Here is a 14592-nt window from a genome sequence, read left to right as displayed (position 1 = left end):
CATAAATCATGGTCTATCAGAATGTCTGGGCCATAGACTATGGTCTGGATGTGCCCCATAGAGGTCAGTCGGCATGCCTCCATTGTGTGGGATTCAATGGTTGTGTTTCCAGGCGTTGTTCTCGAACTGGGAGGGGACTGAAATGTATCCTTATCTCATGTTTGCCATTTTAAGAATCAGGATAAGGCATAATCCTTAAGTGCTCGCCTCTGTGTAGGGGTGGGGTGGAGGGTTTGGGACAGAAGGAAAACCCTTTAATTTTCCATGTATTTCCTTACCTCCTGTCATGCCCTCTACATTTAACATGTGAACCTTGCCACAGTATCTCTCCATCTGATGTGTGATTTATTTGGGTTATGTACCCAATGTATTTATAGGTGTCCATGTCATAGTTGAGTCTGGAATGTGAGTTGGGGTAGAGGTTTAAATGGGAAAGGCCCAGTCCTCCCCTAAGCCAACTGCCAAAAGGATGAGGCCCGGAGCTCGCTATTTAGTCTGCACACTCTTATCTCCTTTCCTCACGGCTGGGTTCATTTACATTTGGCATATTCTCTGAAAGTGATCCTTGAGCGGCTATGAAAGCATTTCCATGGCAAAGACGTCGGCTCACAATAATCGGTTATTGAGATGATCATACGTCATTGGGCATGAAATGGCTATAAACTTCACATCTGAGCCATTGGACTTTGAGGATGTCATGACCTAAAAATACAATTTGAGGACTTGGACCAACTTGTCACTACCTAATTTATACTAGAGGTGTGGTTCTTGGTCAGCACTCTGTATAATACCAGGAAAGGTCATGAGTAACAAGGGACACCACTAGACTGCTAGATGTTCACATGGGGCGGTCTATTGACAAAGCTCAGAATGCGGGGGATTTAACCACTTGACTGTAGTTCCTTGTAAAGTTTACACTTTCACTTTACAGCACATAATAAGCACCAACACATAAAACCATAAGATGCTTTTCACCGTTGTGTTCCTATACCTCATGAACCCATGAACAAACATGACTATCCCCATCTTATCTTGAAGTGAGCTCAGCTATTTACGACACATTTTAGACGCACCAACATAGAGTATCACCCTAAAGTTGACTTCATTTCCTGTGGTTGAGTTTCCTGGTTTCTACATTGTTAGCTGTGGTAGTGTTACGCTGATGATCACTATCATTCCTAATGATTCATCTCAATACAATCTCCTTCCTGGATGGATGTAGACTAAAGGATGGACATCACCACCACCCCCCCACCCCCTTTCAGCCTCCGTTTCCTGTCCTGTGGCTCGTTAAACAGGAAGTTGATTTGCGGGCTGCTGATTAGTCGAGGTGTTTGTGAACGGGTGGTGAGAGGCGGGAAGCGTTGCAGTGTGATGTCAAATACTGAGTCAGGGGGACTATGGCTGCTGACTCCAGTGGCTGTAAGGGTCTCTTAAATATCCAATGCAGCCATTTTTATCTCTATATCAAATAATTTCTGGGTAACAATTAAAGCTACAATATGTAACTTTTTGGGCGACCTGACCAAATTCACATAGAAATGTGAGTTAAAAATATTTCATTCTCATTGAAAGCAAGTCTAAGAAGCGGTATATCTGTTGTATGTGCGCTATTTCTATGCTTCCCGTTCTTAAGTTTTGTTTTGCCGTTTTTCCTTTGGGTTTTGTACACCAGCTGAAAATAAATTTGGTTGTGGAAAATATCACAGCGGTTTAGATGGTACATTGATTCTATATACAATAAAAATGTGAATTTCACAGTATTATTCCAACCTCATAGTGTGGAAATGTGTATATAAAACAAAGGAAAATCACATTTTTGACTGCACTTTGCCTTTAAAATTAGCTTAGGTCTTTTTTTTGTAGGTAGCTTTCATCTAGAGCATCACTAGGCATTAACATATGTACCTTAACAAGGTTCATGAAATCAATAATTTGCTAGTAACAGATGACATTCATATTCTGACTATCTCTGAAATTCACTTAGATAATACCTTTGATACAGTGGTAGCAATACATGGTTATAAGATCTACAGAAAAGACAGAAATGCCAAAGGTGGAGGTGTGACCGTTTATATTCAGAACCACATTCCTGTAAAGCTTAGCGGATCTCATGTTAAATATTGTTGAAGTAATATGGCTACAGGTTAATCTGCCTCACCTAAAGCCCATTCTTGTGGGAAGCTGCTATAGACCACCAAGTGCTAGCAGTCAGTATCTGGATAACGTGTGAAATGCTTGATAATGTATGTGATATCAACAGAGGTATATTTTCTGGGTGATTTTTAAATATTGACTGGCTTTCATCAGGTTGCCCACTCAAGAGAGCTTCAAACTGTAACTAATGCCTGCAACATGGTTCAGGTTATCAGTCAACCTACCAGGGTAGTTAGAAACAGCACAGGAATAAAATAATCAACATGTATTGATCACATCTTTACTAATGCTGCAGAAATGTGCTTTAAAGCAGTATCCAAATCCATCGGATGTAGTGATCACAATATAGTAGCTATTCAGTGCCTTGCAAAAGTATTCATCCCCCTTGGCGTCTTTCCTATTTTGTTGCATTACAACCTGTAATTTAAATGGATTTTTATTTGGATTTCATGTAATGGACATACACAAAATAGTCCAAATTGGGGAAGTGAAATGAAAAAAATAACTTGCTTCAGAAAATGCTAAAAAATAAATAATGGAAAAGGGGTGCGTGCATACAGTTGAAGTCAGAAGTTTACATACACTTAGGTTGGAGTCATTAAAACTCGTTTTTCAACCACTCCACTAATTTCTTGTTAACAAACTATAGTTTTGGCAAGTCGGTTAGGACATCTACTTTGTGCATGACACAAGTAATCTTTCCAACAATTGTTTACAGACAGATTATTTCACTTATAATTCACTGTATCACAATTCCAGTGGGTCAGAAGTTTACATACACTAAGTTGACTGTGCCTTTTTAAACAGCTTGAAAATTACAGAAAATGATGTCATGGCTTTAGAAGCTTCTGATAGGCTAATTGACACCATTTGAGTCAATTGGAGGTGTACCTGTGGATGTATTTCAAGGCCTACCTTCAAACTCAGTGCCTCTTTGCTTGACATCATAGGAAAATCAAAATAAATCAGCCAAGACCTCAGATAAAAAATGGTAGACCTCCACAAGTCTGGTTCATCCTTGTGAGCAATTTCCAAATGCCTGAAGGTACCACGTTCCTCTGTACAAACAATAGTACGCAAGTACATAAACACCATGGGACTACGCAGCCGTCATACCGCTCAGGAAGGAGACGTGTTCTCTCTCCTAGAGATGAACGTACTTTGGTGCAAAAAGTGCAACTCAATCCCAGAACAACAGCAAAGGACCTTGTGAAGATGCTGGAGGAAACGGGTACAAAAGTATCTATATCCACAGTAAAACTAGTCCTATATCGACATAACCTGAAAGGCCGCTCAGCAAGGAAGAAGCCACTGCTCCAAAACCACCATAAAAAAGCCAGACTACGGTTTGCAACTGCACATGGGGACAAAGATCGTACTTTTTTGAGAAATGTCCTCTGGTCTGATAAAACAAAAATATAACTCTTTGGCCATAATGTCCATTTGTTATGTTTGGAGGAAAAAGGGGAACGCCTGCAAGCCGAAGAACACCATCCCAACCGTGAAGCACAGGGGTGGCAGCATCATGCTGTGGGGGTGCTTTGCTGCAGGAGGGACTGGTGCACTTCACAAAATAGATGGCATCATGAGGAAGGAAAATGATGTGGATATATTGAAGCAACATCTCAAGACGACAGTCAGGAAGTTAAAGCTTGGTCGCAAATGGGTCTTCCAAATGGACAATGACCCCAAGCATACTTCCAAAGTTGTGGCAAAATGGCTTAACGACAACAAAGTCAAGGTATTGGAGTGGCCATCACAAAGCCCTGACCTCAATCGTATTGAAAATTTGTGGGCAGAACTGAAAAAGCGTGTGCGAGCAAGGAGGCCTACAAACCTGACTCAGTTACACCAGCTCTGTCAGGAGGAATGGGCCAAAATTCACCCAACTTATTGTGGGAAGCTTGTGGAAGGCTACCCGACACGTTTGACCCAAGTAAACAATTTTAAAGGCAATGCAACCAAATACTAATTGAGTGTATGTAAACTTCTGACCCACTGGGAATGTGATGTCAGAAATAAAAGCTGAAATAAATCATTCTCTACTATTATTCTGACATTTCACATTCTTAAAATAAAGTGGTGATCCTAACTGACCGAAGACAGGGAATTTTTACTAGGATTAAATGTCAAGAATTGTGAAAAACTGAGTTTAAATGTATTTTTGCAAAGGTGTATATAAACTTCCAACTTCAACTGTATGTATTCACTCCCTTTGCTATGAAGCCCTTAAATAGATGTCACATAATTAGTTAGATTGCACACAGGTGGACTTTATTTAAGTGTCACATGATCTGTCACATGATCTCAGTGTGTATATATATATACACCTGTTCTGAAAGGCCCCAGAGTCTGCAACACCACTAAGCAAGCGGCACCACCAAGCAAGCGGCACCATGTACACCAAGGAGCTCTCCAAACAGGTAACAGAGAGGCAACAAAGAGACCAAAGAAAACCCTGAAGGAGCTGCAAAGCTCTACAGCGGAGATTGGAGTATCTGTCCATAGGACCACTTTAAGCCGTACACTCCACAGAGCTGGGCTTTACCGAAGAGTGGCCAGAAAAAGCCATTGGTTAAAGAAAAAAATAAGCAAACACATTTGGTGTTTGCCAAAAGGCATGTGGGAGACTCCCCAAACATATGGAAGAAGGTACTCTGGTCAGATGAGACTAAAATTGAGCTTTTTGTCCATCAAGGAAAACGCTATGTCTGGCGCAAACCCAACACCTCTCATCCCCCCGAGAAAACCATCCCCACAGTGAAGCATGGTGGTGGCAGCATCATGCTGTGGGGATGTTTTTCATCGGCAGGGACTGGGAAACTGGTCAGAATTGAAGGAATGATGGATGGCGCTAAATACAGGAAAATTCTTGAGGGAAACCTGTTTGTCTTCCAGAGATTTGAGACTGGGATGGAGGTTCACCTTCCAGCAGGACAATGACCCTAAGCATACTGCTAAAGTGACACTCAAGTGGTTTAAGGGGAAACATTTAAATGTCTTGGAATGGCCTAGTCAAAGCCCGGACCTCAATCCAATTGAGAATCTGTGGTATGACTTAAAGATTGCTGCACACCAGCGGAACCCATCCAACTTGAAGGAGCTGGAGCAGTTTTGCCTTGAAGAATGGGTAAAAATCCCAGTGGCTAGATGTGCCAAGCTTATAGAGACATACCCCAAGAGACTTAAAGCTGTAATTGCTGCAAAAGGTGGCTCTACAAAGTATTGACTTTTGGGGGGTGAATAGTTATGCACGCTCAAGTTCAGTTTTTTTGTCTTATTTCTTGTTTGTTTCACAATAAAACAAATATTTTGCGTCTTCAAAGTGGTAGGCATGTTGTGTAAATCAAATGATACAACCCCCCAAAAAATCCATTTTAATTCCATGTTGTAAGGCAACAAAATAGGAAAAATGCCATTTTGGGCAAAAAGGCAAACTCCGCCCCATCATTAATGGAATCAGATGGCTCAACACCCACTGATATTGGCAGTTACTTTAATGATTTTTTCATTGGCAAGATTAGTAAACTTAGGCATGACATGCCAGCAACAAACGCTGACACTACACATCCAAGTATATCTGATCAAATTATGAAAGACAAGCGTTGTAATTTTGAATCCTGTAAAGTGAGTGTGGAAGAGGTTAAAAAATGATTGTCTATCAACAATGACAAGCCACCGGGGTCTGACAACTTGGATGGAAAATTACTGAGGGTAATAGCGGACAATATTGCCACTCCCATTTGCCATATCTTAAATGTAAGCCTACTAGAAAGTGTGTGCCCCCTCAGGCACCTGTCTAACAGAACACAGAGGGTGGTCTTTAATGGAAGCCTTGCCAACATAATCCAGGTAGAATCAGGAATTCCCCTGGGCAGCTGTCTAGGCCCCTTACTTTTTTCAATCTTTACTAATGACATGCCGCTGGCTTTGAGTAAAGCCAGTGTGTCTATGAATGCGGATGACTCAACACTATACACGTCAGCTACTACAGCAACTGAAATGACTGCAACACTTAACAAAGAGCTGCAGTTAGTTTCAGAATGGGTGGCAAGGAAGAAGTTAGTCCAAATATTTCAAAAACTAAAAGCATTGTATTTGGGACAAATCATTCACTAAACCTCAAAATATTGTAATGAATGTGGAAATTGCAAGTTGAGGTGACTAAACTGCTTGGAGTAACCCTGGATTGTAAACTGTCATTGTCAAAACATATTGATTTAACAGTAGCTAAGATGGGGAGAAGTCTGTCCATAATAAAGCACTGCTCTGCCTTAACAGCACTATCAACAAGGCAGGTCCTACAGGCCCTAGTTCTGTCGCACCTGGACTACTGTTCAGTTGTGTGGTCATGTGCCACAAAAAGGGACTTAATTTTTTTTGCAATTGGCTCAGAACAGGGCAGCATGGCTGGCCCTTGGATGTACACAGAGAGCTAACATTAATAATATGTATGTTAATCTCTCCTGGCTCAAAGTGGAGGAGAGATTGACTTCATCACTACTTGTATTTGTGAGATGTATTGACATGTTGAATGCACCGAGCTGTCTGTTTGAACTACTGGCACACAGCTCGGACACCCATGCATACCCCACAATAGATGCCACCAGAGGTCTCTTCACAGTCCCCAAGTCCAGAACAGACTATGGGAGGTGCACAGTACTACATAGAGCCATGACTACATGGAACTCTATTCCACATCAAGTAACCAATGCAAGCAGTAAAATTTGATTTTAAAAAACCCAGATAAAAATACACCTTATGGAACTGCGGCGACTGTGAAACAACACACATACACGATAACACACGTACACATGGATTTTGTGTTCTAGATATGTGGTAGTAGAATAGGGGCCTGAGGGCACACACTTAATGTGTTGTGAAGTCTGTTGTTAATGTAATGTTTTTAAACTTGTGTAACTGCCTTAATGTTGCTGGACCCCAGGATGAGTAGCTGCTGCCTTGGCAGACTAAATACAAATAATAACAGTGGTGAAAGTGGACTCTATTTTTTTCTACTCTAGTTTTTCCCCCACCACAGTTCAGTCATGAGGTCCCTGTCTGTTCTCGCCGCCTCCTCTTACTGCTTGGCCCCCTCTGGCCTCACTGCTCTCTTTCTGTATTCTTGCCCAAAACGCCATGACCCAAACCAGCCACATCTCAGAAGTTTGCTCTCGATAGACATAGTTGGCATTCCTGACATCTCTATCGTGCTAATTGAGATGGCAGTCATTCCTTCGACGGCTCTTCTGGCTCTCCTCACCAACCCTCCCTCTCTCTCTCTCTCTCTCTCTCTCTCTCTCCCTTTTCCCCCTCACTTTCTCATCCCTTCCCTCCTCTCCCTCCCCTCCACTTCCCTGATTGGGGGGGGGGGGGTCTATATTGGAGCACAGATCAAAGGAACGGTGCACATCTGGGAGATTCCCTCTCAGGTCACTGCCACAGCCCCAGCCTCTCATTAAACACTATTTTATCCTCTCACTGAGCGGGGAGGGGGAGGCTAGGGTGGGCGGCCATATTGCCTGTGTCAGCTGAGCTGCCTGTGGCCTACATACTTTAACCAGCCCATGCCCCAGGCTACTGCTGCTGCTGAATGGATGCAACTAGGCCTGTTCACCTCTCTGTGACCGCTACCTGGTGTCTCTTTTACTGTCATCCTTTTAAGGTATCTGAGAGATTCTCCTAGGACTGCCTGCTCGGCCCTACTAAATCCTAGGCTGCTAACTAGAATTACAGCATGTACGTCAAGTGTGTGTGTGTGTGTGTGTGTGTGTGTGTGTGTGTGTCTGTGGTCAGATAGTTGTCTAATTTGGTTTGTGTATTGAACATAGGAGCTGCAGGTGTTTAAGACTTGACTATTGACACAACGTAAAAGCTAATTGGTAGTTGTTGACATTAAGCAACAGACTGTGATGAGAGCCCTATTATTGACACACAACAGTCCACATTTGCACAACGGTGTGTCCTAACTGTCCTGAGAGTTGACATGCTGGTCTGTAGGCTGTGTGGCCCAATCCTGCTGTACCGCTGTAGCTGTACCTCTCCTCCCAGCCTGGCTCATTCCCCAGGTCTTGGCTTGTAACAGGATATGGCCCTAGGCAGGTTACTGAAAGTGTTAACAGCGCAGTAGAGCCCCCTTGCTCGGTGAAACCCAACCCGGCCTCTCTCAAAGAAGGGAAGCCACATAAATAAATCAACAAATAAACATTGCTTCCCTCTGCTGGAAGTTTTTACGGTGCGTGCAAAGTACAAAATATGCCCCCGGTATTTACTCTCTCTCTCTCTATCCGTTCTAGCCCCCTGTGGCAGGAGACTTCAAAAGAAAGGCCAGTAACAACATGGGACTTCAGCACTAACACTTCTAGGTCGCTACTTCTCTTTAGGCAGAGCTTCCTCTAGTTGAGTCAACCTGACCTGGGGACAACTCTCCTGCCCACCATTGCTATGCAACACACTGTGTCCCACTCCCAATTATCTCTCCTTCCTTCCAAAGTGTGCACTTGTTCACTTCCCTTCACAGATTTGAAAGAAATTAAGGCAACTCCCACCAACCCATGCCTCCACCAATCCAACGCTTTTATGTTTGTGGGGTGTAGTGAACTAGTGCGCACCTCAGGAGGAAGGAGAGATTTATTGGGACAAAATCTGAGACTCTTCCCCACTAGAGGTGTAGCCTACAGCCATCACATAACATGTGTAGATCATGTGTGGGTCACTGTCATGTTGGAGGGCTTTGACGCTCATGTTACATTGTATCTTCATGCGTCACACCTCAACCAAATCGCATTCCTGATTTTCCTCATCTGTTTTTCTGGGCGACCATAAGAGAGCCCACTAGAGATGTCAGGATAAACTGTCATTTATCAGACTATGTTTATCAGCTTCTGTTTACAGCAGTTTGCCCTGATGGTCACTTCTACTAACAAACTGAAACAACACTTCCTCACTGGATGAGAATCTGTACTCGGATGAGTTCCTCTTTTAGTGATTGCTTGTCAGCACACACAGAGAGGGAGGTTGTGTGTGTGTGTGTGTGTGTGTTAATGATCACCTGTCCAGACCTGATGGGGTAATGAGAGCAGAGCGACCTCGGCACACTCTTTAAAGGCTTCTGTAATAGATGGGCCGTTCCAGGGAGGGAGCCAGTCGAAGGGAACAGCCCAGGACTTCTTTAATATAAGGTCTGGATCAGCCCAGGGATATACTACTCAACCATTAACTGTCTCTAACAACAGAAAGTGTCTGGGAAAATGGTTGAGGATGAGTGCTCAGTACTTATGGTAGCTAGCTAGATTATTGCCATGCGTGAGTTTGGACTGGAGACTGGCGTTATGTAAGTAGAATCATGGTCCGTAGGGCCTACAGTAATAAAAACATTCTGGCCATCAAAGAATCCAATTCCCACAAGGTTGCCTTTTGTGTTGCTGTATTGAGTCAATGATAAAAGGTGGGCAACATGGAAGAATGGAAGACCAAGGTGGAGTGGTGCGTTGCTGTCTATGGTAGAGCTGACCTTGAGAGAGTGCTGATATTGTAGAAACAGCTGTTTATGAATTCAGCTGGAGTGTGGCTCTGTCTCCATCTCTCTCTGCCTCTCTCTGTTGCAGAGGCTGAACACTGAGGAAAACGAACCCTGCCAGTGCTTTTGCATTTTAGTGCAACCTCGCCTCAAAAACCCCCACCACCCCTTACCAGTCCTCTGTGCCCTCTGGGTGTGCTGATGCTCTGCATGGTTCCCTCGCTATGTATCGTGTGTGTGCTGTAGGAGAGCCTTAAAGGTGAGAGGTAGTGTTATAGAGCAGCAGGGACTGTTTGTGTGCCGCTCCACTAAAGCTGCCACGGGGTAGGTGAGAGTCAGCACTGTACAGCCTTCCCAGATTGCATAGCCAGTCAGCTTCCCCAGTGAGTGTGTCATGTTAAGCTCTGTTGAGTACTAGGTAGGTTCATTCTACAATGAATGTGTCTCAAATGAAACCTGGGCCCATATTGATAGTGCCTCAGATTAGGAGTGCTGATCCAGGATCAGTTTAGCTCTTTAGATGAATAAGATTATATAGATAGGGGGGACCTAATCTTAGATCAGCACTCCTACGTTGCTTTATGAATACGGGCCCTGGTCATTCTTCCATACATGTATGAACTTGAAGGAAGTGGTGTCGGATAACCAAGCTTCCTCCTGCTCCAAGTGTGCTCTTGTCAGGAAAATGCTATTACTCCGAGTAGTCAACTAGTGAAATAGTCTGGCATGTGGTGCTTGTGGGCAGGCGCAATGAGCTACCTGTTCCAGTGTGTTTGAACAGAGTGGCTATTATTCGACTACTGCGTGAGACAATGACCCCCTCACAGACCTCTAGTGCCTTGGCCAGCAGGCAGACCTAGCTAATTGAGCCGTAGCCTAAGAATAGGTGGCCTTGTGTCGGCCAAGGCGTTGACTCCCAGACCTGCCTGCTACCTTCCACCCCCTCCCTGTACTCACGCAGAGGTGGACGACACACACCTCTGCTGTCGCCTCTGACTAAATCCTCACAGGTGCTCCATAATAACACACAGTCCCCTCCACACCTCATAAAGGAGCAGTCATAATGATGATAATAACTTCACAACTTTATAATCAGTAGCATGGGAGCTTCCTCTCTGTTAATTGGTTTCCTCACCTGTGACAGTTGAGAACACACACTCCCAGTACCCCCCGACAGGGCCTGTCAGCTGTTGTCCCTTAGACCTTAATGGTTTTAGGGCACGCACACACGGTCGGGCGTAGCCGCTAGCAGACATGCCACTGATTACCAGCTACGCTCCCAGAGCTAAGCTGGCCCTGCTGCTGCATGTTGGTGCCTGCCTTGTTTTCTGACTGGGAGACGGCGTGTTACTGACTGTGTGGGACTTTGTGTGTACATGTGTGTAGTTACAGGACAAGCACAATATGGTGAGAGAGTGAGCACATCAGTGAGTGATTTGGGTAGGCTGTCATTCATTACAGCAGTGGGGGGTGGGGATTCTTCACCACACCATGGTCATGGGGAATGCACGGCAGTTGTGCAATAACATTGTGTGCGAGCCTACCTCATTCTTTCTAGGTGCAGCCAGCCAGCCACACCCTTACCCGTTTAGCGTGTCACAAAAGCAGATGTTTGATTAGGGAGCTGCGTGCGTCGTCAGGGAAAGTCTGTCAGGAGGAGGAGGAAATGGGTGTGTAGGTTGTCAGTTCTTGCGTCTCCCTTACATTCCTGCTCGGGGAGTGCTGGTCGTGGGTCGGTTGGCTGGCAGGCAGAGACCTGAGTTGTTTGTCTCCTTGTTGTCTAAAACCTGGGCTATCCAGCGATCTACATGACCCTTAAGTTAACACCTGTGAGGCTCAGCCCTGACCCAAAGGCCAAAGGTGAACTTTGCTGTGGTCAAATTGAGCAGAACACAGCGGAACTCTGAGTTATTCTGATCCTCGTTAGTCAAACATGGACATACAAGCTGGTAGGAATACCATACCACCCCTGGAAGTAGCTTTAGAATGAAAAACACATGGCTTTTATCTCCAGATATTGAGACAATGTTTCCTCCTGGCTGTTGCCCTGTGTGAATGTGTCCAATTTTAGGCCAGGTCATCGTTTGAAGACAGAGAGCAGAGATCCCTGTAATCCACTTGGCCTGTGGATCTGACCTGAGTGGAAATGATCCTGCTCTGTCCTTCAACATGACAAGAATAGTGTCACCTAGTTGTTAGTACTGCACACCTCGCACACTCTCAACCAACACATACCTGGCCATAGAAGGGCAAACTATTTGCTCACTATGGAAGTTGATTTAACGCTTGAGCAACGCTGAGGTGTAAAATGCCATTGTTAATGCTCACAGGTCTGCCATGCCCAATCCCTTCCTGAGATGCACACCTATGTCCCTGTGACATCATGACTGTTAGGGATATGGCGCCAGAGCCTTAGCACTTCCTCATAGGGTTAGTAGTAGCCTAGTGGTGTCACTGTTAATACAACATGGAAGTAGAATACAATAGATATTTTCAACTGGTGGTTTTGTATCGTATAGGCTATTGGTGTCTAGCTAGAATAATTAGAATGTGACCTGGTTTACTCTGTCTATGTTCAAGTTAGTTTATGTTGTGTTGGTAATTATCTGTGCATGTTAATGGTACTGTGCTGTGCCACAGCCCTGCTCTGTTACAGAGGCTGATAGCTAGCTACACCGTGTGGGAGCATTGTTTGCAGGGGATGTTTGTTTGTGTGTCAGCCCTCCCGCCCCTCCCCTGTCCCTGTGGGTCCCATCTCGCTCAGGCAGGGGCTGGAGGGCAGGGAGGGGGGGCGGAAGGGACTCATTATATACATGCCGCTCAATGGGCCCTTTGTGTGGCAGCCCAGTTGAATGGGGAGCGCGGCAGGGCCAGGCCCAGCACCCTGTCATAATGTTGTCATACCGCAACACACATCATAACACCCTGCCGGGACATGCCTATCCTAGGGGGAGGGAGGGGAGATCGACTGATCCCAACTTGGGGTTGGGAAACTAGGCTTTTGGGGAGAAGGGGGTGATACAGGGAGGCGGTGAACAGAAGTTAAAAGGGGGGAGAGTGGCAGAGGGCAAAGAGGTGTGTTCAAACGGTAGCTCAGAGAGGTTGAATGGAGCCATGTTGGGTCTCGTTGACTGGACAAGAAGAGAGGCGTGCAAGGGTTAAAGTGTCCGCTATCTCTACTGTTTGACCCATTCAGGAATCGGTGTGTTTTGTTGTTGGTGTGTATTAGAGAAGCTATATTCCAGTCTACTACACACAGAGCTAAGAATCACAAGTGCTGCTCTTATGATGCCATTTCTGATGATAAAGAATAGCCCAGTCAGAAAGGAACACTATTTAGCTCACATTTCAGACATTGCCTAGTTTCCTTTTCTGTGGGATTATTTTCTTCCTTTTAAAAAAAGATGAGGAGTTTGGGAAGAACGTTTTTAACCCTCCACTAATGAATAGTGTGTGCCACAAGTTTTCAAAATAAGTAGATTCAAAACACATGTTTTCCAATGACTGTCACTAGAAAGAAAGTGCCTCGTGACTTAATGTATGGGGGATAAAACACGTTCTTTTTATCTTGGGTGCTGGTCTAGTTTTTTATAATGTTTACAGTTAACCTGGTCCCAGATCTGTTTGTGCTATCATGTCAACTCCTTGTCATGCGAGCTCTTTAAAGAATGTGTCACTGAACACAGAAACATGTTTGGCATGACAATGAGTGACGGAGTTAACATGATGGTACAAACAGATGTGACCAGGATAGGATAACCTTCAGTATGTCAACCTTACAACTCACTCACTATCCCCTGAATCACTCGGGTAAATACTTACTGTTAGTTGAATTAAAGAGATCAGGGCCTGTATTCACAAAGAGTCTCGGAGTAGGAGTGCTGAAATGGGATCAGTTTTGCCTTTTTAATCATAATGAATATGATTGTACGGACGGGGGGTCCTGATACTACATAAGCACTTCTATTCAGAATTACGTCAACCAATCACGGTGCACTTCCTGCCACGTGTAGCCTACTGTCTGTGCCCTCTGAGGAACTGCAGCCCCCTTCTTCCTGTTTCTGTTTGTTCCTGTCTGTTACATTTATATTTATTTTACCCTTATTTTACCAGGTAAGTTGACTGAGAACACATTCTCATTTACAGCAACGACCTGGGGAATAGTTACAGGGGAGAGGAGGGGGGATGAATGGGCCAATTGCAAGCTGGGGATGATTAGGTGGCCAAGATGGTATGGACACCGGGGTTAACACTTACGATAAGTGCCGTGGGATCTTTAGTGACCACAGAGAGTCAGGACACCCGTTTTAATGTCCCATCCGAAAGATGTCCCCAATCACTGCCCTGAGACATTGGGATATTTATTATTTGGCCAGAGGAAAGAGTGCCCCCTACTGGCCCTCCAACACCACTCTGTGACCTCACTTCCGCCCCCTCTGACCTCACTTCCCGTCTCTCTCCAGACATTCACGGCCTGGTGCAACTCCCACCTGAGGAAAGCAGGCACGCAGATCGAGAACATCGAGGAGGACTTCAGGGATGGCCTCAAACTCATGCTCCTGCTGGAGGTCATCTCAGGTGAGCCAGCCCATTGACTTGATCATCATGACACATACAGAGAGCTACTACCACAGCTAAGCGCCAATCTACTTTACTGCACTCAGCACCAATCTGCTGTGGCAGGTTGCTGAGCTGCAACTTACTGTGATGGTGAAGTGATTGAATTGTGCGCTAAACTGAGGCTGGGTCCCAAATGGCACCATATCCCCTATAAAATGCAATTCCTTTGACCAGGGCTTTGGTCAAAAGTAGTGCACTATGTAGGGAATAGAGTATCATTTGGGTACACCCGAGTGCGGTGCCAGAGAAGGACTCTTTAAAGCGTTAGTGTTTCCTGTTCTTTTGATGCCTTTCAA

General features: G+C 44.8%; 1 protein-coding gene across 9 annotated transcripts in view; it reads left to right on the top strand.

The window, feature by feature from the left end:
- LOC121564090 (alpha-actinin-4) overlaps positions 1-14592 on the top strand; it is a 41322-nt gene that overhangs the window by 12131 nt on the left and 14599 nt on the right. For all 9 annotated transcript variants that reach the window (XM_041875645.2, XM_041875623.2, XM_041875614.2 and 6 more), the window contains exon 2: positions 14140-14254. In XM_041875645.2, the coding sequence (XP_041731579.1) occupies positions 14140-14254 (115 nt within the window). The remainder of the gene's footprint in view (positions 1-14139; positions 14255-14592) is intronic.

The sequence above is a fragment of the Coregonus clupeaformis genome, chromosome 5 (genome assembly GCF_020615455.1).
Source record: "Coregonus clupeaformis isolate EN_2021a chromosome 5, ASM2061545v1, whole genome shotgun sequence".
Classification (NCBI taxonomy): Eukaryota; Metazoa; Chordata; class Actinopteri; order Salmoniformes; family Salmonidae; genus Coregonus; species Coregonus clupeaformis.
Note: the sequence above shows the minus strand (reverse complement) of the source record. Positions and strands in the feature narration are given on the sequence as shown.